The sequence below is a fragment of the Camelus ferus genome, chromosome 5, assembly GCF_009834535.1.
Source record: "Camelus ferus isolate YT-003-E chromosome 5, BCGSAC_Cfer_1.0, whole genome shotgun sequence".
Taxonomy (NCBI): domain Eukaryota; kingdom Metazoa; phylum Chordata; class Mammalia; order Artiodactyla; family Camelidae; genus Camelus; species Camelus ferus.
This window is the reverse complement of record NC_045700.1, coordinates 85,229,116-85,255,400: the sequence shown is the minus strand read 5'-3', so window position 1 is coordinate 85,255,400 and position 26,285 is coordinate 85,229,116. Positions and strand designations below refer to the sequence as shown.

The 26,285-nt window shown below is 33.9% G+C and overlaps 1 protein-coding gene across 3 annotated transcripts in view; it reads left to right on the top strand.

Annotated features, from left to right (window-relative positions):
• Nucleotides 1-26,285, top strand: part of CUL3 (cullin 3) — an 85,496-nt gene that overhangs the window by 55,505 nt on the left and 3,706 nt on the right. For all 3 annotated transcript variants that reach the window (XM_032480353.1, XM_032480352.1, XM_032480354.1), the window contains 9 exons: nucleotides 3,997-4,142; nucleotides 4,931-5,107; nucleotides 6,299-6,469; nucleotides 7,094-7,201; nucleotides 10,844-10,968; nucleotides 11,556-11,652; nucleotides 12,754-12,888; nucleotides 20,603-20,789; nucleotides 24,517-24,662. In XM_032480353.1, coding sequence (XP_032336244.1) covers nucleotides 3,997-4,142; nucleotides 4,931-5,107; nucleotides 6,299-6,469; nucleotides 7,094-7,201; nucleotides 10,844-10,968; nucleotides 11,556-11,652; nucleotides 12,754-12,888; nucleotides 20,603-20,789; nucleotides 24,517-24,662 — 1,292 coding nt within the window. The remainder of the gene's footprint in view (nucleotides 1-3,996; nucleotides 4,143-4,930; nucleotides 5,108-6,298; nucleotides 6,470-7,093; nucleotides 7,202-10,843; nucleotides 10,969-11,555; nucleotides 11,653-12,753; nucleotides 12,889-20,602; nucleotides 20,790-24,516; nucleotides 24,663-26,285) is intronic.

Below are 26,285 nucleotides of genomic sequence, written 5' to 3'. Positions count from 1 at the left end.
GTCAGTTTTCAAGAAGCTGTGGTGTTTAACATTAATTTATCACTGTTGTTACTTTGATAGGATTTTACAGTAAAGCTTTACACTTATTAATGAGAATTTTAGATATTTCTAGTGAATCGAGTGGCTTTTTTTCTTTCCTCTTAGGTCTCCTCACTTTGTGTTTTTCTTAACCCAGAAAAAGAGTCTAGTGTTACTGATGAGGCCAACAAGCTCCTCACCTATTCCTGCACTTTGTTGTTACATACCAAGGGGTTTAGACTCTCTTCATTCCCACACTCTCTCCTGTAGTTTTTGTGATTCTTTTAAAATCTGAAGTTTCAATCTTAAAGTTTTTGTAGGCATTCCTTTGGGAGTTAATCATGATAAGGGTATCCAAAATGCAGAAATATGTGTCTTCCATGTTGACATATTTAGATAAATTAATAGATTGGCTGGGGGAACTCTGAAGTATAGACTGAAAAGGAAGAAAGGAGAATTACATAAAAGTAAACATTCTGGAGATAACCATAACATTTACTCTTTGGCTATTTACATCTGTTTTCCTAAGATGGTATTTTGTGACGAGTACCCTAGAAGAAATTATAAAGAACAACAGTCATGTTGCCCTCATTTTTAATTTCTGCAGCTTTGGTTTAAAACTATAATTTTATAATATATATATACACACACACATATATGTGGTTTTAAAAAAATAAACAAACATGGTGCTCTTGCTATTCTGTTTCTTAGATCAAGTCTTAGGGATATTTTAACCACATACTACTTATAAAAGAGATACATACTGCCTGCTGGGTCATAACCTAGGTAGGGAATGAAAAAAAAATTTTTTTAAGTTAATTTAAAAGAGGAGAATGTAAAAGAAGGGAAAAAAAAGATAATGGGAAGAGAGGTTGTTCTGTGCTGCGTCTAGTAGAATCCTTGCCTTGTGTTTTGAAATGGTTATATTTCTGTATATGTGCTAAGTTCCTGAAAAGTTGTATGTAAATTTGTTGTTTTTATTAAACTAGAGACAAGTTACTTTTTAATAAAAAGACCCTTCTCGTAAACCTTTTTTGTAAAAGCAAAACAAAAGTCATTTTTAAGGATGTTTGTCATGTTTTCTAAAATAAGCTACTCCTGGATGTCTAAAGTCTAAGTCAGGGGTTGACAAATTTTTTTTGTAAAGGGCTAGATAATAAATATTTTAAAGGTGTGAGTCATGCAGTAAGTTACTCGTCTCTCCATTTATTTATTTATATATATGTGTGTGTGTATATATATATTTTATTGAAGTGTAGTCAGTTTATAATGTATCAGTTTCAGGTGTACAGCATAATGCTTCAGTCATACATGAACATACATATTAAAGGAACAAGTACAATGAGATAGACCTGGACAGTCTACTACTAGATCATGATTTCAAAAAGGAGGTGATGAAAGCACTGAGGGAAGTAAGAGAGATTATGAATAGAGACAGAGATTACTCATCTCTAGTAGTGGGGAAGTAGACATAGACAGTAACACCAGTGAGTAAACTTGACTATGTTCCTATGAAGCTTTTTTTTTTTTTTTTCTAACCATTTAAAAATGTGGAAAGCATTCTTAAGTTGTGAGCTGTAACAAAAAACAAGCATTGGGCTGTGGTTGGTCCATGATGACTCCTGTATTTGATGGTCACTGACAGATTAGGACTTTATGAAAAGCATTTTTCTTTACTTACACAAAATAAGGATCGATAAATTTTCTAATAATACTGTTTAGTTATTGAGTTGATCCTTTCTTACCCACCTTGAGGTTGTTGAGAGGGGGAAGATTAAATGGGCTTGGAGATCAGGGGCTAGGAACTGTTTGATGGAGTGGTTATTGGGCGTACCTGAATTATACCTGTAACCTGCCTGGAGACTTATGTTAAAGGCATTAAGTTTGCCTCTAACAATGGTAAGTGCTTAGGTATATAAATGAAGCAGCATAAGAATAGTTACTTACTGTAGTTCTCCATTTAGTTCTTAATGTTCTCAACAAGTAAGCAGCTTTCTGTGATTCTAAATTAAATTTTAAAACCTTGGCTTCAATTTTTCTGACTTTCCACTAGAAACTAAACTGCAAAGGATTTTAATTGTGCTAGGCCCTGCTCTTGAGCAGTATGTCAAGAATGTGTTAGAGGCACAACTCCACCATTTTGAAGCCAAATGTCTCAAAATCAGAAAGTGAAAAAGTTTTTTTCCCCACCATGAATGGAGGATGAGTTGGATTGACTATTAGATGCAGATAGCACTATGAAATTAAGTTCAAATGGTATCATTTTATTGTTTTATTAAATGTATACAAAAATAATGATACTTAATTTTTGAATGCCACGTATTTTTTCATTTTCTCTTTCACACTCTCCACTATGCCATACCTCTGTAAACAGTGAATTACATACAATGAAATTGTATTAATTTGCATACAGTTAAATACACAACACATGATGAAGCAAAACTAACAACACAGAAACAAAGTAGACAAGTCAGGAACTGTTTTATTAGAGGTATTTGATATGCTAAGTTTACTGTAGTGTAAGTCCATAAATTGCTGTTGCGTTTGTAATAATCTGTTTTTAACACGGGAAACTTAATTTATACCAAACGTGAGATTTGCTGTGTGTAGATTACTTTGGGCATATGTTATTAATGAAAACATTTTTTAATAAAATTTGCTTTTGAAAGTCACAAATTTTGAAACCATTTTTGTAAAATTTGCATCCAAGTATTTTTAAACTATATTTATCTTCAGTTTTAGGATCTAAATTGCTCTTACAAATATAGACCAGGGTAGACAAATTACAGCCTGTCTGCCAAATCTGACCCACCACTACTTCGGTTAAAAAAAATCAAAAGAGTAATATTTCATTACACATGAAAATTATATACATTTTAGATTTCAGTGTCCATAAATCAAATTTTATTGGAGCATAGTTGTGTCCATTCATTTATGTATTATCTACAGCGGCTTTCTGGCTGCAATGGCGAAATTGAGTCATTGCAGCAAAGACCATATGGTCCACAGGTTTAAAATATTTACTATCTGGTGCTTTACAGAGAACAGTTTTCCAGCCCCTGATCTAGAAACTGCCCTTCTAACTCCATTTTTAGAAGTTCTCGATTATGAAACCTTTTTATAGCACTGTAAAGTTTTGACACTCTAGTCTTCCAGAAAGTCCTTATTTGAAAGAAACACTGGACATATGGAAAAGCAGTATTTTAACTCCACATTTTAATCTTGTAAAAAATGGACAGAGTCCAAGGTTTTCATTCTAAATAAAAACAAGATAGTGAGATAAACCAATTTTTAAAATACAGATACTGGCTTAGGTCGTCACCTGGGAAATAATTTGTGATTGCTCTGAGGAAAATACCAAAGAATAGGAATTAATGCTTTAAGTTTCACATGAATTTTACCATGATGTACAGTGAAATAAATCCTAGTGTATTTAATTTTATTTATTGTCATTGGTGTCATTTGAACTTTTGAGATAGACATGCTTAAAAATATCTGTAAGATTTTAATTGGTTTTTAAATTTCATCCTCAGTTTTATTGACTACCAGTTATATACCACAATTAAAATGATCATTTTGATAGTTGTTTTGTAGTATGACTAGGTTCTGGGTTAGAATTATGTTAGGATAATTATGTAGAATTCAAAACTGCAGTTTTCATTTTCTGTGGCTTTGTTTATTATGCTGTTTAGACATCTTCACTTCCACATAAATTAAAATTTGATAAGACATTTTACTTTTGCTTTCAAAGTACGTCAGCTGTATTTTGTAAATTGCAATAATAACCATTAACTAGCTTATTTCCCTCCTTTTTTTCTGTTTTACTGGGGAGTTTTTTTAGTTTTTTATATGATCAGCAAATGATTGTGATGGGAGAAATCAGCTTCTTTAAATGTCACAAATCAGCATGAACAGAGATTCACACTTTTTTTTCTTAATCTTTAATGTAGCCAATTTGTGTGTTTATTCTGATTGCAGATCTTGCTTGCATGTACAAGTTATTTAGTCGTGTGCCAAATGGTTTGAAAACGATGTGTGAGTGTATGAGCTCCTATTTGAGGGAACAAGGTAAAGCCCTTGTTTCTGAGGAAGGAGAAGGAAAGAATCCCGTTGACTATATCCAGGTAAGTAAATACAGAAGATTCTCTTTGTCATAAAGTAATTTTGATAAGTGCTGAAAGGGTCACTTTTACTGAGCTATGTAGTATGTAATTTTTTTACTTAATTGTTCCAATGGTAAATTAATATGTGTAATTATCCTAACCATTTGAGAATTTTGCAAAGTAGTACATTTATATCAGGGAGCCAAACTCAGCTGCTTTTCATTTATGAGCTTGTCTGATGAAGACCTTTTTGAACAGTCTCAAGAATTCTTTCTACTTTTCTGTATGCCTTAATGATCATATATCTTAGTGTATTAGAAAAAATAACTGCTGTAGTAAAATAATTCTTGTTTCAAAATATTTTGCTTTCAGGCAATACTGCAAATATATTATGCCCTCAAGTTTATCATGTTTTAACATAAATAAGCTTTGTGTGTGTGTTTAAAGCTAATTTTCTCAGACTCATCCATTTAGTCAAGGCAGAGGAAGGTGGGAACAAACAGTGAGGAAGATCTTTGATTCATCTTTAATAGAGTAATACATCAATGGAAGATAGACTGCTTCTCTCATCACTAATTTTTTTTATTGTTAAGTAATCAGTGAATATTTATTAATTAATGAATTTTATAAAATCAGAATTTGAGAAGAAATTTCGTAACAGAAACACTCAGCAGGTTAACTGTTTATAGCTCATGGCAAACACAGCACATTTATTAACAGCAAAATTAAAGATAAACGTGTAGTTACATGTGTACTGTTTATAGGAGAATTATTACTGTATACTAAATTTCTTTGTTTTTATCTGGAAGGGCTTATTGGATCTGAAGAGTAGGTTTGATCGCTTCCTCCAGGAATCATTTAATAACGACCGGCTCTTTAAACAAACTATTGCGGGTGACTTTGAGTATTTTCTCAACCTCAACTCCAGGTCCCCTGAATACCTCTCATTATTTATTGATGATAAGCTGAAGAAGGGAGTCAAAGGGGTAAGTATTAATGCATTTGAAAATACATTAAGTTTTATTTGTATATTTAAAATTAGGGAGTTTTGTAGATAAAAATTAAGTATAGTCCTCTGCTGTGTTTAAATGTGTGCTGTGATATTAGAAAGGATTGTTTAAAGTATTTGTTCACAAGTACTTTGGCATTTCACTTAATGTGTAATTGGCATCAAAAACAGCTACACAGCCATAGTTGTTAGACTGTGAAGGTTAGATACGCTATGGAGATAATAAGTAACTGGAAAAGAGCTGTCCATGACACACACAACGTTGCTTGCTCTCATCTGGTTCTGGGGGTTATGTATCAGAAAGTACTTGGGTACCAAGAATTTGACAGCATAGACTAGAATAGATATGAGAAAATAGTCTGAAAGCATATAATGAAGCTCAGTTTCAAACCTTTATAATATATTTGGGATCTTGGAATCTCACTACAGCACAGAAAATTAAAATAAACATTGTGAACACACATAAATTGGTCTCTTTGACTTCATCTTGGGATTTTTGAGACAAAGGGGAAAGCAGCAAAGGGCCACAGGTTTTATAGGTAGCTGTAGCAAACAAACAAGAGGAAGATCACCAAGGACACTGAATAGAAAAGACACGTCTGTGTCATCTTCCATAATTTTTAATATAAGCTTAACACAGCCTGCCACAGTATCATCTTGCCCTTACTTAAAAGATTAGGGGCAAGAGACCTTTTTACTTTAGGAATTATAACAAATTATTACACTTCTGTTTTCACAATTTAAATTTTGAATGAACTTAAATGAAAATATCTGTCTTTTGACCATGTACGTTTCTGCCTAAATATTATGCAAAGGCATTATAAGATTCTTTTTTGTGATTAAAATTTTAATTTCATCTGTTCTTAGTCATCCTTCAGTCCAGCCATGCATGTATCACTTCATGCCTCCATTTCACTGGTGGCCCACCAGGGAGTGGAATTCCATCCCAGCCCCTGATCAGTGTTGCACTGATGAGGATATGAGCTGGGCTGCTGTGTGAAGTAGGAAGCGCTTTCTCATTCTAGATCCTGCCTCCTGACATGGCTCAGCCAGATATTTGTGGTTGTTATCAAACAGTGTTGTTGTTAAACTACTGATGAACTGTGACGCTGTTTTTGTAGAACTAAAATTTTGTAATTGTTAAATCGTCTTTTAATTGATTTTTCAGCTAACAGAACAAGAAGTAGAAACAATATTGGATAAGGCAATGGTCCTTTTTAGGTTTATGCAAGAAAAAGATGTATTTGAACGTTATTATAAACAACACTTGGCAAGGAGACTTCTCACAAATAAAAGTGTTTCTGATGACTCCGAAAAAAATATGATTTCTAAGTTAAAGGTAAGGTAAAACAGAGTGGAGTGCACTTAACTAATGTTTATCACATGATTGAAGACCAACAGCATGTGACTGGGAAATATTTAAATGATTTAAAATACTTATTTCTGTAAATTAATAAAGCTAGTCTTTTTTGTGTTTTGTTTGTTTGTTTTTTGTTTTTTTTTTTTGAGCAGGCCATACTCAGATTTGTTCAGGTTCTGGGACATTCACAGTGTACTGGAATTCCTTTTGGTGTGACAGTATATATTCACGGAGACCTGGGGGAGGTTTGGTACAAGGGAAACAATAAAGGGAGTATTACCATGTAATTCTGTCTCACAAAGTGTGGTCCACAGACTACCTGTACCCGTATTAGCTGATACAGGTGTTTCTTGTTGAAAATACGAATTTCTGGGCCCTGCCTTCAGTGAGGTGTATGGGAATCTCTGAGAGAGTCTGGGAATTTGCATTTTAAAGTAAAATCCTTGAGTTATTCCTAAACATACTAAAGTTTGGTGCCCACAGACATAGAACAGCTGTTGGAAACATTTAGAAAGGATGACAGTAACGTGAAAGAGTTTCTTTGTACGTTTTCTCATGGTAAAATCCATCATTTATTTGTGTATATTTGTTTTTCTTCCACAGACTGAATGTGGATGTCAGTTCACATCAAAACTGGAAGGAATGTTTAGGGATATGAGCATCTCAAACACAACAATGGATGAGTTCAGGCAACATTTACAGGCAACTGGGGTAAGATTCTTCATAAACTTCTACTTTGTAAATGTGTTTATGTAAAGTCTTTTGTAATGTGCATAGTCATTCATATATCAGAAAACTGAATGGCTGATGTTGTTTCTTTAAATGTCGTTGATGGCAACATACGTATCATCTACGAGTGCTTTAAAAATTATTTCCCCCATATAACCTCTTTTTCTAACTGTTAATCTTAAAATTTTTTTTTAATTCTTCTAAAGCTTAGTTTGTCCTCCCCACTTGAAGGAATGCACTGAAAATTTAATAAATACAGTGATTCTGTCATTAAAACCGTTACTGATTGTGGAAGGAATATCAGGCTTAGGCAAGCTTCCCAAGTGTTAATACTCTTGCTTTTACTTTACCCCTAGGATTGTGCTGTCTTAGAATTGTTACCTGACCTTCCTGTACTTCAGTATTTGCATTCTCATCTGAAAGATCAGGATAAAGGCCTGACATCCTCGGGGGCGGCGGGGGGAGGTGAACTGAGTATAAAAATGCTGATGTTAGTGTGTTATAAATGTGATTTTGTACTGTGACTTTCAGAAGGCAGTAGGCTGCAACTTACATGGCTTTGGAGTCCAGTGGGGTTTTTGTGAAGATTCAGTGGGATTAAATGATGTTCAAAATTTTCCCTTTTTTTTTCTTCTCTTCTCTCTCTCTTTTTTAAACTGTTTTTCAACTTAAGCTTAAGTTTTGAGAACTCCACATTTTTTTAAAGTTTTCTCACTCAGGTGACCATATACTACTTTCTAATTAAGACACGTCACAACCATTAAAAAAAAAATTTGGAGGTCTTTCTTTTGGTCTTTAAATATGAGATCGTCACTTCTGATCCTGCAGTCTCATCACAAATTATGTCAAAAATACCTAATTCTGTAGAAATGGACACTGATAACATATTAAGGCATTCTGACTCAGAGGGACTTCTGTTCCATGTCCATTATATAGATAGTTGGCTGATTGCCTCAGATGTTTATAGTGGAGAAGAGCTGAGAGAAGGAAAGAAATACATCTGTGATAAGTAGAAATTTGAATGGACAGGAACTGCATGTGATTTTCCTAGATGTTTTGTTTTTTAGATTGTTCAGGGATTTGTACTTCATTCTGTCTAATGCATGGATAAAATTATGTTTTCATATACGTTTTTTCTTCCGCAAATGTTACACATATTGAGAACTATAGGGAGATAACCTGGCCTGACTAAATGCTCTGTTGAAACCACCTAAGGGAATATTCCTGGACACGTCTCACACCTTATTTTTTCAGTCTCAAATTATGTGTCTGTGATAGTTGAAGGCCTTTTGATAAGAAAATTAGGAGCTTTACTCTTGGCCACTTTGTTGCACTCATTTCATTTAAAAAAGAGGGAATGATTGTTCAATATCATCTCATCAGATTCTTTTTGCTTCTGTTATTTCCTGTTGTTATGAAGTTTGTGAATCTTTCATTCTTTCATTTTGACTATTCAGATATATCCTGCACTTCATGGTGGAATAGTTGTTCCGTAATTTGTTAACCTGTAAGTAGAGTACTTAATCAGGATGTTCAGAGTTAAGTATTTGCTGATCTAGCTGCCGTTTCCACTTTGTAAGGCCATTATTTGCATGCAGTTATTGGCTGGTTTGTCATTTTTTATGCTAAGGATCTTAAGCTTTAGGTCTCCTCAGCCTTAATCTTCTTTAGAAAGATTTGATGAAAAAGTGACAAAGTAATCAAAATAAATTTTGAGCTTTCTGAAATCTTTGAGCCCTTTTAAAACATCACCAGTCCTCAAGCAGACAGTTCTATATAACTTTCTTAAAGGTTCTTGGCCTGTTAAAATATATCAAGAAAGTGACTCTTTGTGGGGAGGGAGTAGCTTAAGTGGTAGAGCACATGCTTACCATGCACAAGGTCCTGCGTTCAATCCCTGGTACCTCCTCTATAAATAAATAAACCTAATTACCTCCCCCACTGCCAAAATAAAATAAAGAAAAAACAAAGAAAGTGGCTCTTTATTTACTTTTATTTACTTTAAAGTGTCATATAACAAATATTTTTTTAAATTCTAAATGCTTATGGTATATTTTATTTAAACAAGTCGTGCTTATTATGCTGAGGGAAACTTAAGTATTTGTCCATTTTTTTCCCTGTGTTCTATGTTTTTTAGTGGGGACAGGGGCAGGAAAACCACTTTGCTGTCCTATTTCTGTTTATTTATATCAGCAAATCATATCCTGACAGACCTTTCTGGTACCTCTGTCTCTGTAGACATGTGGCATTTTTTAATATAAGCTGAATGGCTTAAAAATATTACAAAGATAGCTAGAAAGAAAAGATCCAAACCATCAGAGTAATAGTTCTTTCTTCTTCTTTTTTTAAATTTAACAAATAACTCACTGTTTCTGTGCCAAGCATTGTTCTAGGCACTGGGTATATAGTAGAGAACAGACAAAAATTCCTGCCATGATAGAGCTTACTTTCCAGTCCAGGAGACAAATGATAAACAAGATCAGTAATCACATAGCATCTTAGCAGGTGATGGGAGATAGAGAGGAAATCTGTAGCAGGAAAGAGTGACCAGGGAAAGCCTCCTTTAAAAAAAAAAAATGACATTTTGAGGAAAGACTTGCTTAGGGAGCAAGATGTGTGAGGATATGGGAAAAGAGATAAAAGACTATTGTCCCAGGTGGATTGTGGCCCCCTTCCCCACTTGCAAAGTACAAACAGTTCTCAGCCCGCGTCCGTTCATCACTTAAGAATCTCTGCTGTGATTCTCTCTCTTGTGTGTCATCTAAGAGTTCTAGTTTCAATTTCTTTAAAATGGAATAATCATTTAGTAGATACGTATGAAGAAATCTGAGTGTGGAGTACTACTTGATATTTATAAACTCTTTCTTAAAAATGAAAACTTCTCTTTTAAAAATGTATGTCACTAAATCACCCAAGTTAGATAAAAAGGGAATAATGGTTTAGAACAAGCTGTGACTATTAATAGTAAGGATAATATTTCACCCTTAAGAATTTCTGTTGATGTGCTTTATTGTTGTTTTCGTTTAAAAAGAAAAAATACCTAATTGTGATAGTAATGCTAACATATATTTTGTAGAGGTAGTCAGCCGTTATACAGATGCTTGTAGGGCACCTACTGCATAGAACTGGATCTGGTGTCCTGTGCACCTGCATGTGAAACATGAAGGTTTTGATCAGTGTAGTTGAAATGTGAATGGGATATTAGGAATATGTTGTTTCTGTGTTAAGACGGTTTAAAAAAAAAAAAAGAAGCTGAGATGAAAGGTATTATTATCCCAGAATATTCTCTGTAATGATACTGATACTGCCCCTTGACATTTTATCTTAAAAAATCTTAAGAGCCAGAACTTTGCATTTTTCAGTGATAGCAGTAAAGACTCTGCTCATATGCTAAGAACTATCCTTTGATCAGTATTTTAAAGTCAGCAATAATTAGAAATATTTGCCAGGATAGTTAAAATTTGGAAAACACTGGAATGGGTCTAACTTTTAAGAAGATATGTTTTATTTGTTAGATGTTGGATATGGAGATAACTGCTTTGGTAACTCTTAATACAGTGTCTGTATGGAACAGATAACACATCCTAACTAATTTGAGGGTACTGTTTCTCCTCTTTCACACAGGTGTCTTTAGGTGGTGTTGATCTCACAGTCCGGGTGCTCACGACAGGATATTGGCCTACTCAGTCAGCCACACCAAAGTGCAACATCCCACCAGCACCAAGACATGCTTTTGAGATATTCAGAAGGTAAATGAAGATCAGACTGTGTATTTTAGTACAAATAATTGAGATAAATTTGAGCATCAGTAGTGTCCCTGATTGAGGATGAATATACTCCATTTTTTATCTTATGTTCGAAAGGAGAATTTTCCCTTTATGCTTTTAACATGTAAGGATAAGTTGCATAAACTTCTGAGAAGAATGTTAAAAGTCCTTTCTGTAGCAATAGTGCATGGTTAGTAGTATATTTTGTATTGTTGATGTTCACCGCTAGCTTAGGGCGAGTTGCTTATTTTGGGTCACAGTGGAGAAAGCTGCTCTTAGGAGCAGCAGTGGCTGAGCAGCAGCCGGGGGCAGTAGATGTAGTGGGAGAACTTGTTTAGTGGCACCTTTGTCACTTACTAAGCTAAGTTACTTAGGTCTGTCTTTTTCTCTCTCTTTCCCCCTACCTCTTATTTGTGGTTCCTTTTCTGTAAAAAATTGTAACTAAGCTTGATTCCTTAGGTTTCCTTTAGCTTTTAAAGTATACATACCTTTTTGTTAAGGGTTGGTAGTTTATAGTTTCAAATACATGAACTGTATGATTCTCTAAAATCTGGTTTGATTTGCTGTAGGTTTTACTTAGCTAAACACAGTGGTCGACAGCTTACACTCCAGCATCATATGGGCTCTGCAGATCTCAATGCCACCTTTTATGGACCAGTTAAAAAGGTAAATAATAATAGTTTGAACTTAAAATTAAGTTACTGAAGTGATTATTTCAGAATTAGCAATGCACCAGTGAATTGCCTTCATTTAAAAAATAATTTTTTTATATGTCATAGTGTGAGGTTTAGTGTATTAATTTATTTTCATTGCTTGCAATCAGGGTCATTTGCCTTAAAATGGCTAGATAATGAAAAGCTTCTTAAAAATATTAAAGAAAAATACCTGAGTTATTATCTAGGCAACAAATAACAATTTCATTAAATATTTTAATTAAAATCTTAGAACTTTTATGTAAGTCACTGTGAAACCAAAGATTTCTTTGTTGTTGAAAATGCCTATATACATATTCTGATTTTTATATTTAATTGAAATGAGAAGTATTCCTTACAATTCATTTCATTGAATGTTTGACACTGTTATAATATTTAACCATAAGTGGGAAGGTCAAGAATATTAAAGAACTCAGCATTTAATTATTGCTTGCTTGTTTCTGTTTTAAAGAAAGGTTTTTTCCTTAATAGTCATGTTATCTTTTGAAGTTTTATTAAACAGATCATTAGGTTTTAAAAATGTAATTCACATGTTAATTGTTGAGGACCTAAGTTGCTGCTTTATACTTTTAAATCATAGAGCAAGAACAGGCTTTAAGGATGGCAGAGCTTTTCCCCCCTCATTCTGTGCTATTATTTGATCTCTTACTATGATCAGACCACACAGAAAGAAACCTAACCCTACTACTTTTGGTAGTGGTATAATGGCGGTGGTATCATAATTCCATCATTATCCCATTTTGTGCAGTTAAAATAATTTTAGCTATAAATATAAGGAATTATTGATTTATTACTTGCTCAGATACATTAAAATATTCATAATGGAGGAAAAAAATGGGACAGTCCTAAATGAAGACTTGGTGCGTGTGCATGTGTGTATACACACATGGATACACACATACTTTTTAAGTAACATTTCCTTTTTATATAGAAATGAGTTAACTGTCGTTTTGTTAAGGTGGTGGTTGGACATCACAGAGCTTATTTCTCACGTGTACTGTTGCTAGGAAATAATTATATATTGTTTCTATTTTTATATTGAAAAATTAAACAGGAAGATGGATCTGAAGTTGGTGTTGGAGGCGCACAAGTGACTGGCTCTAACACACGGAAGCATATATTGCAAGTCTCCACTTTCCAGATGACCATATTAATGCTCTTTAATAATAGAGAAAAATACACATTTGAGGTATGGGTTGGTTATGTGAATTTTAACCAATTGTATTATTTCTAATTCTCACCTGTTACTTGAGTCTTAATTTGAGTAGCCTCTGGGGTTACTATTATTGAGGAGGAGAAGGAGGAAGAGGGAGGGTGATTTGAGTAATAACCTTTCAAATATCATTAGAGGACAAAAACACAGTGTAAAATTGGGCTGTGGAACTATATGAACATCATACACTTACTGGGTCACATTTCATTTGGTCTTTTAAATCAACTTTATTGAAGTATAAATTTTATATAATAAAGCATACCCCAGCCAAGTGCACAATTTGATGGGTTTTAACAGATAAAATGCCCCTGTGTAACAACCATCACTGAAATCAACATAGGCTATTACCCCCTCCAAATTTTTATATTCCTTTGCAGTCAATTCCCTCACACTGTCCCCTGACCCAGGCAGCCAGCAGGCTGCTTTATATCACTGTGAGCTAGTTTTGCCTTTCTAGAATTTCATATAAATGGAACCACATAACATGTATTGCTTTTGTCCAGCTTCTTTTACACAGCATATTTTTGAGATTCATCCATGCCGTTGTGTATATAGTTCCAATAGTTCATTCCTCTTTATTGCTGAGTGATAGTGTATTATATGGATCCACTACATTTTCTTCATCCATTCACCTCTTGATAGGCATTTGGGTTGTTACCAAATTTAGACTGTTAGGAATAGAGCTGAATGTTTAACATTTTAAAGAAACTGCCAAACTGCATCCCAATGTGATTTTACCATTTTATCTTCCTGTCAGCAGTGTAGGAGAGTTCTGGTTGCCCCACATCCTTCCCAAAATTCAGTATTGTCAGTATTTTAAGTTTTAGCCATTTTAGCTGGTATGTAATTATATCTATACATGGTGAATTTAATTTCTTTCCTTGACTATTAATGATGTTGAGCATTTTTTATGTATTCATATGCCACTTATATGTCTTGTTTCTTGTGTTCTTTGTTCATATCTTTATTGGGTTGTTTAAAAGTTCTTTATAAATTCTGGATGCAAATCCTTTGTCAAATTGTTGTGCTCTGTATTTTCTCAAAATCTATCATTTGCCTTTCATTTGCCTAACATGTTTCGAAGAGCAGAACTTTTTAATATTGATACAGTTTAGTGGCCACTTTCTTCTTTTATGGTTCATGCTTTTGGTATCCTATTTAAGAAGTTATTGGCACCCCAAGGTTGCAAAGATTTTATGTTTTCTTCTAAGTGGGTTATAGTTTTAGCTTTTATATTTAGGTCTATGATCAGTTTCAGGTTAATTTTTTTTGTATGGTAGAGGTAAAGATTAAGAATTAGTTCCTCCCCACACATAGGTATTCAGTTATTCATTTCAGTATCTTTTGTCAAAAGTACTGTTCTTTTCCCTTTGAATTACCTTGGCCCCTTTATTTAAAGAAAAAAAGTCAGTTGAATATATATATATATATATACACACACACACACACACACACACATACATATATGTCTGTTTCTGCATTCTGTGATCAGTTTCATTGATTTCTGTATCTGTCCTTTGTGCCAATTTTACGTTATCTTGATGGTGTCAACTTTCTTTTTTCACCCATCTTTTTTTCCTTGAAGTAACTGATTGTTATACTTATTACCTTTTCCTTTCTCCCATTCAGTCATGATTTGATTGAATTAAATTCAGTTAGTCTTTTCCCATACCTTTTAAGAGTAGGTTGGAGTTGAAATGAAGATCATGTGATTTTTATTAAGTTTAAATTAAAGATAAAGAATGAATATCTTTGAAAGCTGAATATTTCTTTATTTTTAAATTAAAGATAATGAACATTTTTAAAAGAATTACTACCATATTTATACTTAACTGAAAGCCAGTTTTCAGGTATAGGTGAACATACGAAAAAATAAATTTAACTTTGAAATGAAGATCAAGGTTGAATAATTCTATGCCTATTTTAATACTCATCTCATATTCCCTTTATGTGATGATGATATAAATAAGAGATGACTATTTTTATGTGATATACCTCAAGGAAGTATCTTGAAACCTAAGTGTTTTGGGTCAGTCAGTGGCTAAGTCAAGAGTTTTTGCTCTTAATGTATTTCCAGGTGTTTTACCTAGGTAATAACCTTAATGTTGAAGCATAAGTTATAAGTGATTGAATCCTAAGAATATTGATTAACAGAGTATGAGTGTCTTACTCAGACACTATGGGCCTTCTCAAACAGAGGTGGAATTGAATTATCTCTAACAGCTTGGGTGTTTTAATCTGTTGCTCTCATGGATAATGTATTTTAAACAAAACAAGCTACTTGATAAATGCTAGAGTCATAGTTTATAAAGAACTGGCAAAAAATTGTGGGATAAACAAAAACATAAATTCATTTTCTTAAGCCATTATTGGAATTGCCAGTACATTTAGTGATTCAAGCTTACTTTTCCCCTTTCCAGTCGGCTTGGGATCATTGAGGCTAATGAGCAGTGATTAGGTAGAAGGTAAAATTAAGTAGAAAATTCCTCTTAATATTTTAAGTTTTAGCTAAGTGATAAACCAGAAACTGGAGCATAAATGGCGTATATAAAATGCCATTCCTGTGGCTCCAGAACCTTCTGGCTGCCTGCCTCTCGAACCGGGCCATCATGACAAGGCACGTGAAGTTTGCTGTCTTTACTCAGACCGTGTGTTTATAGTCTTTGCATAAATTTTATTAGACAAGCCTTTTACAGAAATCTGCACAAATTAGAGGAGACAGTTAACTTTAATAATAGTTTAATAATTATTAAAGGAAACTTATCTTTGAATATTCTTTCTTTATGAGTTCAGTAAAATGGTGTATTTGTTACTTAATGCTGCATAACAAATCTCAAAACTTATGTTTTAAAATGACCACTCATTATTGTATTTTGTGGTTTCTGTGGGTTAGGGATTCAGGAGAAGCTTGGTTGGGTGATTCTGGTTTGGAATCTCTCATGAGGTTACATTAAGATATCAGCTGGGGCTTCAGTCATGTAACGTTTGTCTGGGACTAGAAAATAGTATTGCTATGAATCTTCTTCCACATGGCTGGCAAGTTTGTTTTTGCTCTGTTGGTACAAGATCTTAGTTTCTCTCCCCGTGGGCTTTACGAAACATGGCTGTTGGCTTTGTCCTTGCATCCTGGTGGTTAACTTTCCGTGGAGCGAGCAGTCTAAGAGACCCAGGCAGAACTTGCCTGGGTCCCAGCCTTTGTGACTCAGCCTTGGAAGTCACTCCTTTATTTTGTTGGTCACCCAAGTCAGCCGTGATACAGTGAGGAGACCACACAAGGTTGAAACATACCAGGACTGTTGCAGGCCGTCTGGGGAAACTGCCTAGAAAAGTAGCATTATTGTAGTGTCACATTATCCATTATAGTCAGGCTGCTAAGGCTTTTTCCTCTTTTTATATATTTTCTTGAATGAATAGAAGTCTGTATCGTGATTTAGAACAAGCTGAAATAAGGAAATACGTATAATGGTAGTCTATACCTTGAATTTTAATAACTAGCATGATTTCTGAAAGAGATGGATGTTAATACTTATTTTTCTGAATGTTACTAGACTTTTTAAAAATGTCTAAAAATGAGTCTGAAATGTAGAAGCTAATTGGGTACAGCAGCAAAATTAATGTCAGACAGTAGAATTTAAATAGAAAACCATTAAACAACAGTGATAATTGATATTTCATCAAGAAATTATAAGTCATTAATGTGACATAACTTCATATATAAAGGAAAATGGTTGGAAGCTAAAGCAGAAATAGACAGTCCCACAATTACAGATATCCCTCAGAGATGTACTGACTGACCAGACAATAGAAAGGGGGATACAGAAGATTTGAATAACACAGTTAACAAATTAAAATCAAAAGTTGCACAGGGAACTTTGAACTCAGAAAGCAGAACACACAGATTGTTCTTGGTAAATATCTGAGGCTGTCATAACCTTATTACCAAAACTGAGCAAGGAAAATTAAAAAAAAAAAGGAAGCCATAGGTTATTCAAAATATATGTACAAATCTTAGGTAAAATATTAGTAGCAAGTTATATTCAGCAGTGTATTGAAATCATAATCTACTCTGTCTAATAGAGTTTATTCCTGAAATACAGAGAAGGAATTTGTTAACAGATAGTTACTGAGATTTTATAATAATAAAATTTACTGAGCACCTGCTGTGTTGCCAGATACCATTTTAAGGACAAAAATCAATGATTTCTACAGATGTACAAAAAGCATATTATAAAAGTCAGTGTCCATTCCTTATTTCCTGATGCAGGCCTCTTAGCTACCTGAGAATAGAATGAAATGCCCTTCATGGCATAGGGTGAATCTAACGAGAAACCTAAGCTCACAGTAGTTACAGTAAAACATTAGACACCTTTCCATTAAGACTAGAAACAAGTTAGGGTATCTGCCTTTACTACTGCTACTCAGCCTTGTTCTGCAGGTTCTAATTAACACACCAGAAAAGAAAAAGGAGTAAAATTTGTAACTATCAGGTGCTGACAAAGTTTGTAGATGGTATGATTGTCAACTGTGGTAATCAACTGAGAAATTATTCTTTGAGGAGAGTTTGATAGAAAAGTTTTCCTGTAAACCAAGTTTATACATCAGAATTAATCAGAAAATGACATGAGGAAAGGGATATTTTAATAAGAATCATAATCTTCCTAGGAATCATTCTATCATGAAAGGTATAAGGCATAACACCAAAAAGGCAATAAAAGCAAAAGAATGTGAAAGGATAAATGTACCAGAATGGGAAAACTGTGTTTATAAAGGAGGGTTTTTTTTCTTTTAAGTCTCCTATAAATTCAGTGAAATCTCAATCCAAATCAGATTTCTTTACTGTGAAACTTGACAAGTTGATCCCAGAATTCATCTGGACAAGAAAATGCACAATAGGCAGAACTTCTTTTGGAGGGACAGGGGTTTAGGGCATGAGAAAGCCCAATAAGAAGGGGAGAAATTTGTCCTAATACCCAGACATCCCTCAAAGTTAAAATTGTTTTTAACATGTGTAGACAAATAGTTCTTTTGAACAAAATAGAGAGTGTAGAAAGAGATACACATATAGAGAGGTGTTTGGGATGTGATAAATTTGCCATTTCTAATAAACTGAATTAAAATAATTGCTACTTCATTTGTAGGAATAGGAGAGTAGTATGGCAACCTTAGTTCCACATGTCATATCAAATGCAAAATCAAATTCCAGATAGATGTAAGCACAAAACTATAAATGTAATAGAAGAAAACAATATTTTGATAAGCTTGATATAAGAAAGGCCCTTTTTCAAGCCTATCATATAAACCACAAAGAAAAAGACTGACATATTTAATCAAGTTAAGAGTAATGAAACGTCTATATGATGAAATACCCTAAGTTAGAAGATGAGACTAGAAGAAATTGTTTATGGCATGTAACAGAATTGTAAACTAATATATAAAGAGCACCAATAAATCAATACAAAAACAGTTGAACAGAAAAACATGGAAGGAATATGAATAGATGAAGCACAGAAGAAGAGTTAAATACAAATATCTTGTAAACATGATAAGGTGATTTTTTTTCTCCTTTTGGTTATGGAAGTACAAATTAAAATAATGAAAATAAAATAAGCCCACTAGATGGGCAGAAGAAAAAGAAAATTCTATGTTTGAGAAAAGAGAAAGTAGATACTCACAGACTATTGTGAAGTTGAATAGTTAAGCAACTTGAAAGGCGGTTTGTCTGTATCTGTCAAATGTAAAAACTTTCTAAGTTTGGAGAAACAAGTGCATTTCTGGAAATCTACTTCAGAAGACCTGGCTTTTCTGCTCAAAGGCAGAAATGCATGCTTCATCACAAAATTGGATACAATCTCAGGCTCTATATTGTGATAGAACAGTACCATGGAATTCCCTGTAGCTTTAGTCTCTTTATGCTGACGTGGAAACTCACCAAGAAATTAATAGAGGAATTCATATAGTGTGATCCTATTTCTGTTTAACACTTAATACTAGTGTACAGGTTCATACCTGTATATATATGTAGATGTATTTTTAAAGGGCGTGGAAGAATACATATTGAATTGCAATACAGACAGTCCCTGACTTACGAAGATTTCACTTAAGATTCTTTTACTTTATGATGGTGCAAAGCAATGCTCATTCAGTAGAAACCTTACTTTGAATTTTGATCTTTTCCTGGAGTAGTGATATGTGGACCGATCCTCTTGTGATGCTGGGCAGCATCGGCAGCTGCAGCTCCCCGACTTACAACCGTTCTGTGCCAGACAGCCATTCTGCTTTTTACTGTCAGTACAATATTCAGTAACTACATGAGCTATTCAACACGCGGCTATAAAATAAATTTTGTGTTAGAGGATCTTGCCCAACTGTAGGCAGTGTAAGTGTTCTGAGCACGTATAAGGTAGGCTAGACTAAGCTGCAGTGTTCAGTAGGCTAGGTTCATTAAATGCATTTTCAACTCACTATGGGTTTATTAGAACATAACCCTATCATAATTTGAGGAAGATTTGTAGCTACCTCTGGGAATGATCTGTAGTTGTAAAGTATCAGCTAAGAAGGTATTTCTGGTTCTTTGAATGTGGTTAAACAATAATATATGTAAATAAGTCACTTTTAGCATATATATAATAACTACAGTTAACATTCTAATTATTAATAGCACCTATATCATTTGCTGGCATTAACATTTATATTTCTAAAGTAGGTAGACATACCGAGATGATTTGAAGCAAAGGAATGTGTATCATCACTAAAATTGACATTTCTTTTAATTCTCACTTACCTGACAGTCCTTTAGAAAAGCCTAGACTGTTTCTCAGAGAAGTGTGAAAGGGAGAATGGCTCTCTCCAGATCAGTTACATAATCTGATTATCACCACCTTTATGCCCACTCTTCCTGAGCTACTTTTGAGAAAGAAACAGCTTTATACAGTGAATCAAAGCGATACATCCTAATGTGAAGACTTGCTGCGTCATACAGCCTTGTAGATGCGCAGGGACTAAACCAGACATGTGTATAATTCTCTCGCTGTCCCATTGACATAAGAATACAATGAATTCAAAAGTTATACATTCATTCTTTCCTGAACTTTTTTTTTCAGTATTACATTTTATTCATACCATAATGAGTAGCAAAAATTATCACTTGCCCCTCAAAACAGATTTGTATTGCTTTTCATGTTCAGTATTTATTACCAAGTATTCATATGTGGGCAGTAAATATGGTCAACTTGGATTGTCAATGTTTATTGTGGTAGAAGGCCTTAGCTCAGCTTACTTTGCTTCTTTCTGTGAAAGAAGTTGCTAAGCAAGAGAATACTGTGGATAAACTTAGAAGGAAGATTGTAGAGTATTTCTAAAATTAGCAGTTATATGTTGGTTAATATTTTATGTAAATATGAAAGCCGGTTCCCAATAATTTGCTGAATGACACTTCAGACTAGATTTCATATCCCTGCAACAAAAAGTTCATGTCTTTTAAATATTTTGTAATTTGAACCACCTTTTTCTCTAGTTTGTTCAAATAAGTGAGATTTTAGGGAAGTGTAATAATCAGGAAAAATTTTGTTGTAAATTATTTCTGTAATGAAATTACCTCTCTAACTACTGCATGGTCAATTTTACTTCTCAATAAACTAATCTACTTTAATCTTTCAAAAAGCCTAATTATGTCAATCTGATGAAATTTCAGGAAATTCAGCAAGAGACAGATATCCCTGAAAGAGAACTTGTTCGAGCCCTGCAGTCCCTCGCCTGTGGCAAACCAACACAGCGGGTTCTCACGAAGGAGCCCAAGTCAAAGGAGATAGAAAACGGTCACATATTCACAGTCAACGATCAGTTCACATCCAAACTGCACAGAGTCAAGATTCAAACAGGTATCTGGAACTGTATCTTTCTCTTAAAAATGATTGTATACATACTTCTTTTCTCTAAAAAGAAAACTCTTATATATTAGAGTTCTATTTTTTAATAAAGTAGTGCTTTTCTGGTGCTGCTTGACCACGTAGGCTTAGGAAATAAAGCTGCTTTTGGCTTAAGAAATAAAGCTACTTTTATTGATAGGTGTTCCTATCAAAGTGCAGTTGAATCTAAGTACAGTAAGCATTTTAAAAAGTAATTCGTAATGTGAACAAGTGTTTATTTCCATATGGTTTTCAACAAATGAAATGCAATTTTACGAACATGTTAGTACTTATAAAATGTTTGTAACTGGTTGAGTTAGCTAATAGTCAATGATGTCTACTTTTAAAACTGATATACAGATTTCTCAAAGTTGGAATCTGTTACCTATCTAAAATTTGATCTTTAAATGCAGCTATTTGTATCTTGAAAAATATTTTTTAAGTTTCAAACCCTTAAAAACCCATATTATCTCTCTAACTTAAAAACAGAGATGACCCTGTTGTGAATAGTTTTTAGTACAGCTTTTTTTTAAGGTTGGCGGTGAACATCCTATTTATTGTATACTTAACAATATAAGGTGTCTATTTTCCTTGTATTTCAGGGGAGGGGAAGTCACTCCACTTCTGCTGACGTTTAAAACTGTAATGTAATTTGCTACCTGGTTTTAAAACTAGTATTCAGTAAGCTTCCCAGTGTTAATGTATCCCTTACAGCTAATATATCTGTGTAGTAAAACAGTGTATTAAATAAGATAAACTTTTAAAGCGACTAAAATTTTCTGATTTAAAAATTGTTTTGTGTTACATATTAACAAAATATAAAGTCTTTCAAAAATTACTTTAATGTTAAATATACAATTGACTGCCAAATACATTGATTGAAGAACTTTGTATACACACTTTTGTTTTTCTTTTTGATCCTAATTGGATAGTTATGTTTTTCAAAGTAAGGTGGTATCTCGTTACAGCCTTGACTACTTTGTCCCATAGTTGCAAACCACAACATTGTATCTTATCTTCATCACCAAAACTGGTCCATGTCTTTGGACACAGATGTGTATTAAAAATAAAACAACTGTGCTTAGGAGAGTAGTGGAATAAAATATCTTTTTCCCACTTAATTTCCCATAAATATATGACTTTATAGTTTTGGGCAGAGACAGGTTTTGGATTTCAGGACTGACTTGTACCCCAGATTTGGAGGATGTATGGTAATACATACCTGCATTACGTAGCCTCACCCTGCTTTATCTTAAGTAAATGTCTTTGTAATCCCAGATTCCATCATACCCAGCAGATATTGTCAGATTTTTTTTTTTTTAATTCTTATTATTTTACTATTATTTTAAAAAGTCATCTTCATGGAATTTTAACTTTTGGTGACAAGTGTGTAGGTATAGTATTTTAGATCTGATGAAAATAGGAATGTAGTTATATATGATGAAGAGCATAACTAGATGACGTTTTAAAGTTCTTTTCAGCTGTAAAATTCTGTAAAGAAAAATGTTTCTCATTTCGAAATGGCACTTAGATTATCTTGGCACTTATTGATATTTTGTGGAAGTTAAAATTGTCTCTGATGATAAATATTGGGACCACATAGGTCTTCATAAGTTGTCAGAATACATGCTTGCCTTTTTAAGAAAATATTCAGGCTCAAAATCAAATGCTCAGAGATTCTGATCTTACCTTTTTATGCTGCTTTTTACTGTAGTCAGTAATCAAAGTATAGGCAAAAAAGTGAAAAGCATTTATTCAAATAACACAACTTTTGAAACAAATTAGGTTTGTTATATTTTATAGTGATTTCCATAATTGACAGCCTTCCCCCAGCACCACCACTCACATCTGTCCTTTCCTCCTGGTACCGTTAGATACTTACGGACCCACTTACACAAGGGAACACCCATGTCATGCTCTTCGCAAGTGCAGAGTATTGTGCTGGGCTCTGGGAATGAGCTCCTGCCCTCACATTTTTAAAAACATCGTAATTCAGTGTTTATCACTACAATCTTCCCATTTACCTTGGAGTATATTTATTTAGGTGACCAAATTTAGATGAACCAAACGGATTGTTAAAAAAATTTTTTCCTCCACCATTTTATTTTATCTATTTTCATGTCTGCAGAAAAAGTGAAAAATGCTACAGTAGACATTGATAAAATGTTGCCGCATTTGCTCACGTGCCCTTGTTCCCTCCTTCCCTCCCTCCCGCTCCCTGTGTGTGTACCTGTATTTCCTACAGCATTTGAATTACTTCAGCCACACCGGTCTCAGAATACAGTTGTCTCAAAAATGCCTTTGGTGCTTTATTTTTTGGATCCAAGATTCTATCAAGGATTCTACATTACACTGATTTTAATGTCTCTTTAGTTCTATTTAAACTAATAAATACCTCTATCTTTTTTTTTCCTTATGACATTGAATTTTTGAAGAAAAGCATTTTTCTTTTTTAGTTGACTATTTTAATTTGCTCGTTTTTGCTAAGATATTGATTATCTTTAACTTGGGAGAAGATACTGAAAGAAGAATTCTTAACCAAAGGGATTCTAATTAGAAACAGTTGAATGGATACACACACCAGAATGATCTTCTAAGTTGCACAGTCTGCTGTCTCATGGGCGTGCTCATGCCTGTCAGCAGTGTCCCATGTGATTGTTCTAATTTTTCAATTTCTGCTTCTGGAAACTTCACATCTATTGATGACCAAATAAACAACAAAATCAATTACCACTTTTCTTTCTCTGCTACTTCAATTAGAGCAAAGTTATAAGAGAAAAAGACTTTTATACTTAATTCTTTAGCAGTTGTCTTGAAAACTATAGAAAATAACAGAGTAAGACTTTTCCTAAAAGGTGGAATATACTTTACATTAGTGATAATGAGATTGTGACATAAAAATACTAAATGAATCATTGGCAAGAGGTACAAATGAATTACTTCATTGTTATGGTGACACATACTAAGTGACATTCTAGTGGTACTTTAAAATTTTTTATTTAGCTGACTAAATCTTAGTGATACAAGCTCTTTCCTTGTCTTAAAGATTGTAGCCACATTTCTCCTATTTGAGATGCTTTTGGTGAAGTTTAACTTGCAGTCATGGTGATAAAATGCTAGTTGACCTCTGCAAGTCACAAGCAATGAAAATTATTTACTGATAATTTTACTACTAAGTATATCCAGCTACCATTTTTCTTCCCGGAAAGGAATAGTGTTACTGTATAAAAATAAAGTTGGCTTCATTATCTCTGTAAAATTAAATTCCTAATATTTAAAAAGAATAATTTGGAATTGAAGGATTTTTCTGTCACTGCTTGTTAATTATTTAAATATTTATTAAACATTGAATTAGGCACTTTTGGGGGTTTTTTGTTTGTTTTTAGGGAAGAATAGTTAGGTTTATTTAGTTATTTTTATAGAGGTACTGAGGATTGAAGCCAGGACCTCATGCATTCTAGGCATGTACTCTACCGCTGAGCTATATACCCTATCCCCTAGGCACTTTCTGAATGTTGACTTTAATTAATAAGTATATATATATATATATATATATTTTTTTTTTTTTTTCAGAGGTTGAAATTGGTTTTTCTCTGTGGATAATACTAAATTATGTTGTTTGTTTAGAAACCTTGTTATTTTTCATTAAATTTGAAATTCACATAGTAATCACATGGTAATGTCTTTATTTCTCTTTTAGTTGCTGCCAAACAAGGTGAATCCGACCCAGAAAGGAAAGAAACAAGGCAGAAAGTAGATGACGACAGAAAACATGAGATAGAAGCTGCTATAGTGCGGATAATGAAGTCTAGAAAGAAGATGCAGCACAATGTGTTAGTAGCAGAGGTGAGGACCTTCAAACTGGATTCATGTAGAAAAGGCAAAAAACTTTACCAGTTCAAGTTTAGAAAAGTACTATATTTAGCTAATTTAAAATACAGTCTTAAAATTAGGAGACCATAGTCAAATAACATTATTAAAAGCATGGCACTTACTTGATAGTTAGACATAGCAATGTATCAAAATATTTGCACACTTTAAGAACTGCTATGCTTGTGATGAATGTAATAGTGAACTATTGTCACATAAAAAAGAAGAAACTTTTTACTGCTATTTAGTACTTCTGTATAAAACAAACTACCTTCTGAAAAGTAATCACTTACCATTTATTGAGTGCATACATATTGCAAATTAGGAAACTAAGAGAGGGTGGAGGACCACTGAAGAAACCACTGAAATAGTGAGGTAAGAGACGATGAGGGCTGAATAAAGTTTTAGTAGAGGATAGAGAGCTGAGTGAAGACAAATGGGAAGTGGAATTGACAGCATTTACTGACTGATCATGGGACTTGAGAGGGAAGAGCAGAGGGTGACTTAGGTTTCTGGCTCAGATGGCTATGTAGAGGTTGGCCCCTTTGACTGAAAAGTGAGAGGCAACGTACTGCTGTGTTCCACAGATCACTTAATATCATTTTGTATAAGTTGACTTTATATCACATGGAAAAGGAAGAAAATTATGGGTGAGTGATCAGTAATGTCAGAAATCATTAAAAAACCAAATCAAGTAAACATTTAAGATGTGTTGGCAATTAGGTGACTGGTTCGTTTTCCACTTTTCATCGGATTAGTAAGAAGGGACATTCGATGGCAGTGCCTTGAGTAGTAAATGGAGGTGAAACCACCAAGTGAGTGACTTGTCCTTTGAGATGCTGGCTTGTGGGAAGGGGCACAGAGAGCAATACCAGAGGATTAAGTGTTGAGGGGCTCTGGATTTTGTTACCCTAGGTAGGAAGATACTGAGTCATATTTATATGCTAAGGATAAGGAAGGAATGCTTAAAAACAAAAGAGAAAAAAATGAGATGAGGGGATGATTGATATACCAAAGTCTAGAAGAGGAAAGACGAGGGGATTTTATAGCAGACACAGGTGGGTGGTAGTATGTTAACAGGGATGCTACTGAATATGCCTCTTCCTGAGAACCCAGGGCAGGGTGCAGGGTGGTTGTAATGAAAGGTGGATACAAGCATGTGTATGTAAGGTAGTGGGAGTTTGAAGAATTTCAAACTTTAATGGCCTGTTTTCCTGTGTAAAACAGGATGTGAGGTTATGGTGCTCAGGAACGTGCTGACTTTGAATGCTATAAATTAGTGTTACCAGTCTATACCAGAGATTGGCAACCTTTTTTCCAATGTCCAGTGCATGAGGGCAGCCATAGATAACAAATGAGAGTGGCTCTTTTCCAGTAAGAATTTACAACAGCGCAGTGGGGCTGTGGTTTTTTGACTCTAGGTGTACACAAAAGATGTAAAAACTACAACTTGACTCAGTGAGGAACTGAGTAGTGGATTTTTGAATGATGTAGTAGATGTAGAATGGATGTTTATGGAATAAAACCAGAAGAAACAGGAAGTTGAAAGTACTCTTGGGAATGTAGCTGAAGTGATCTTTCATGCAGTCTAGATCCTGT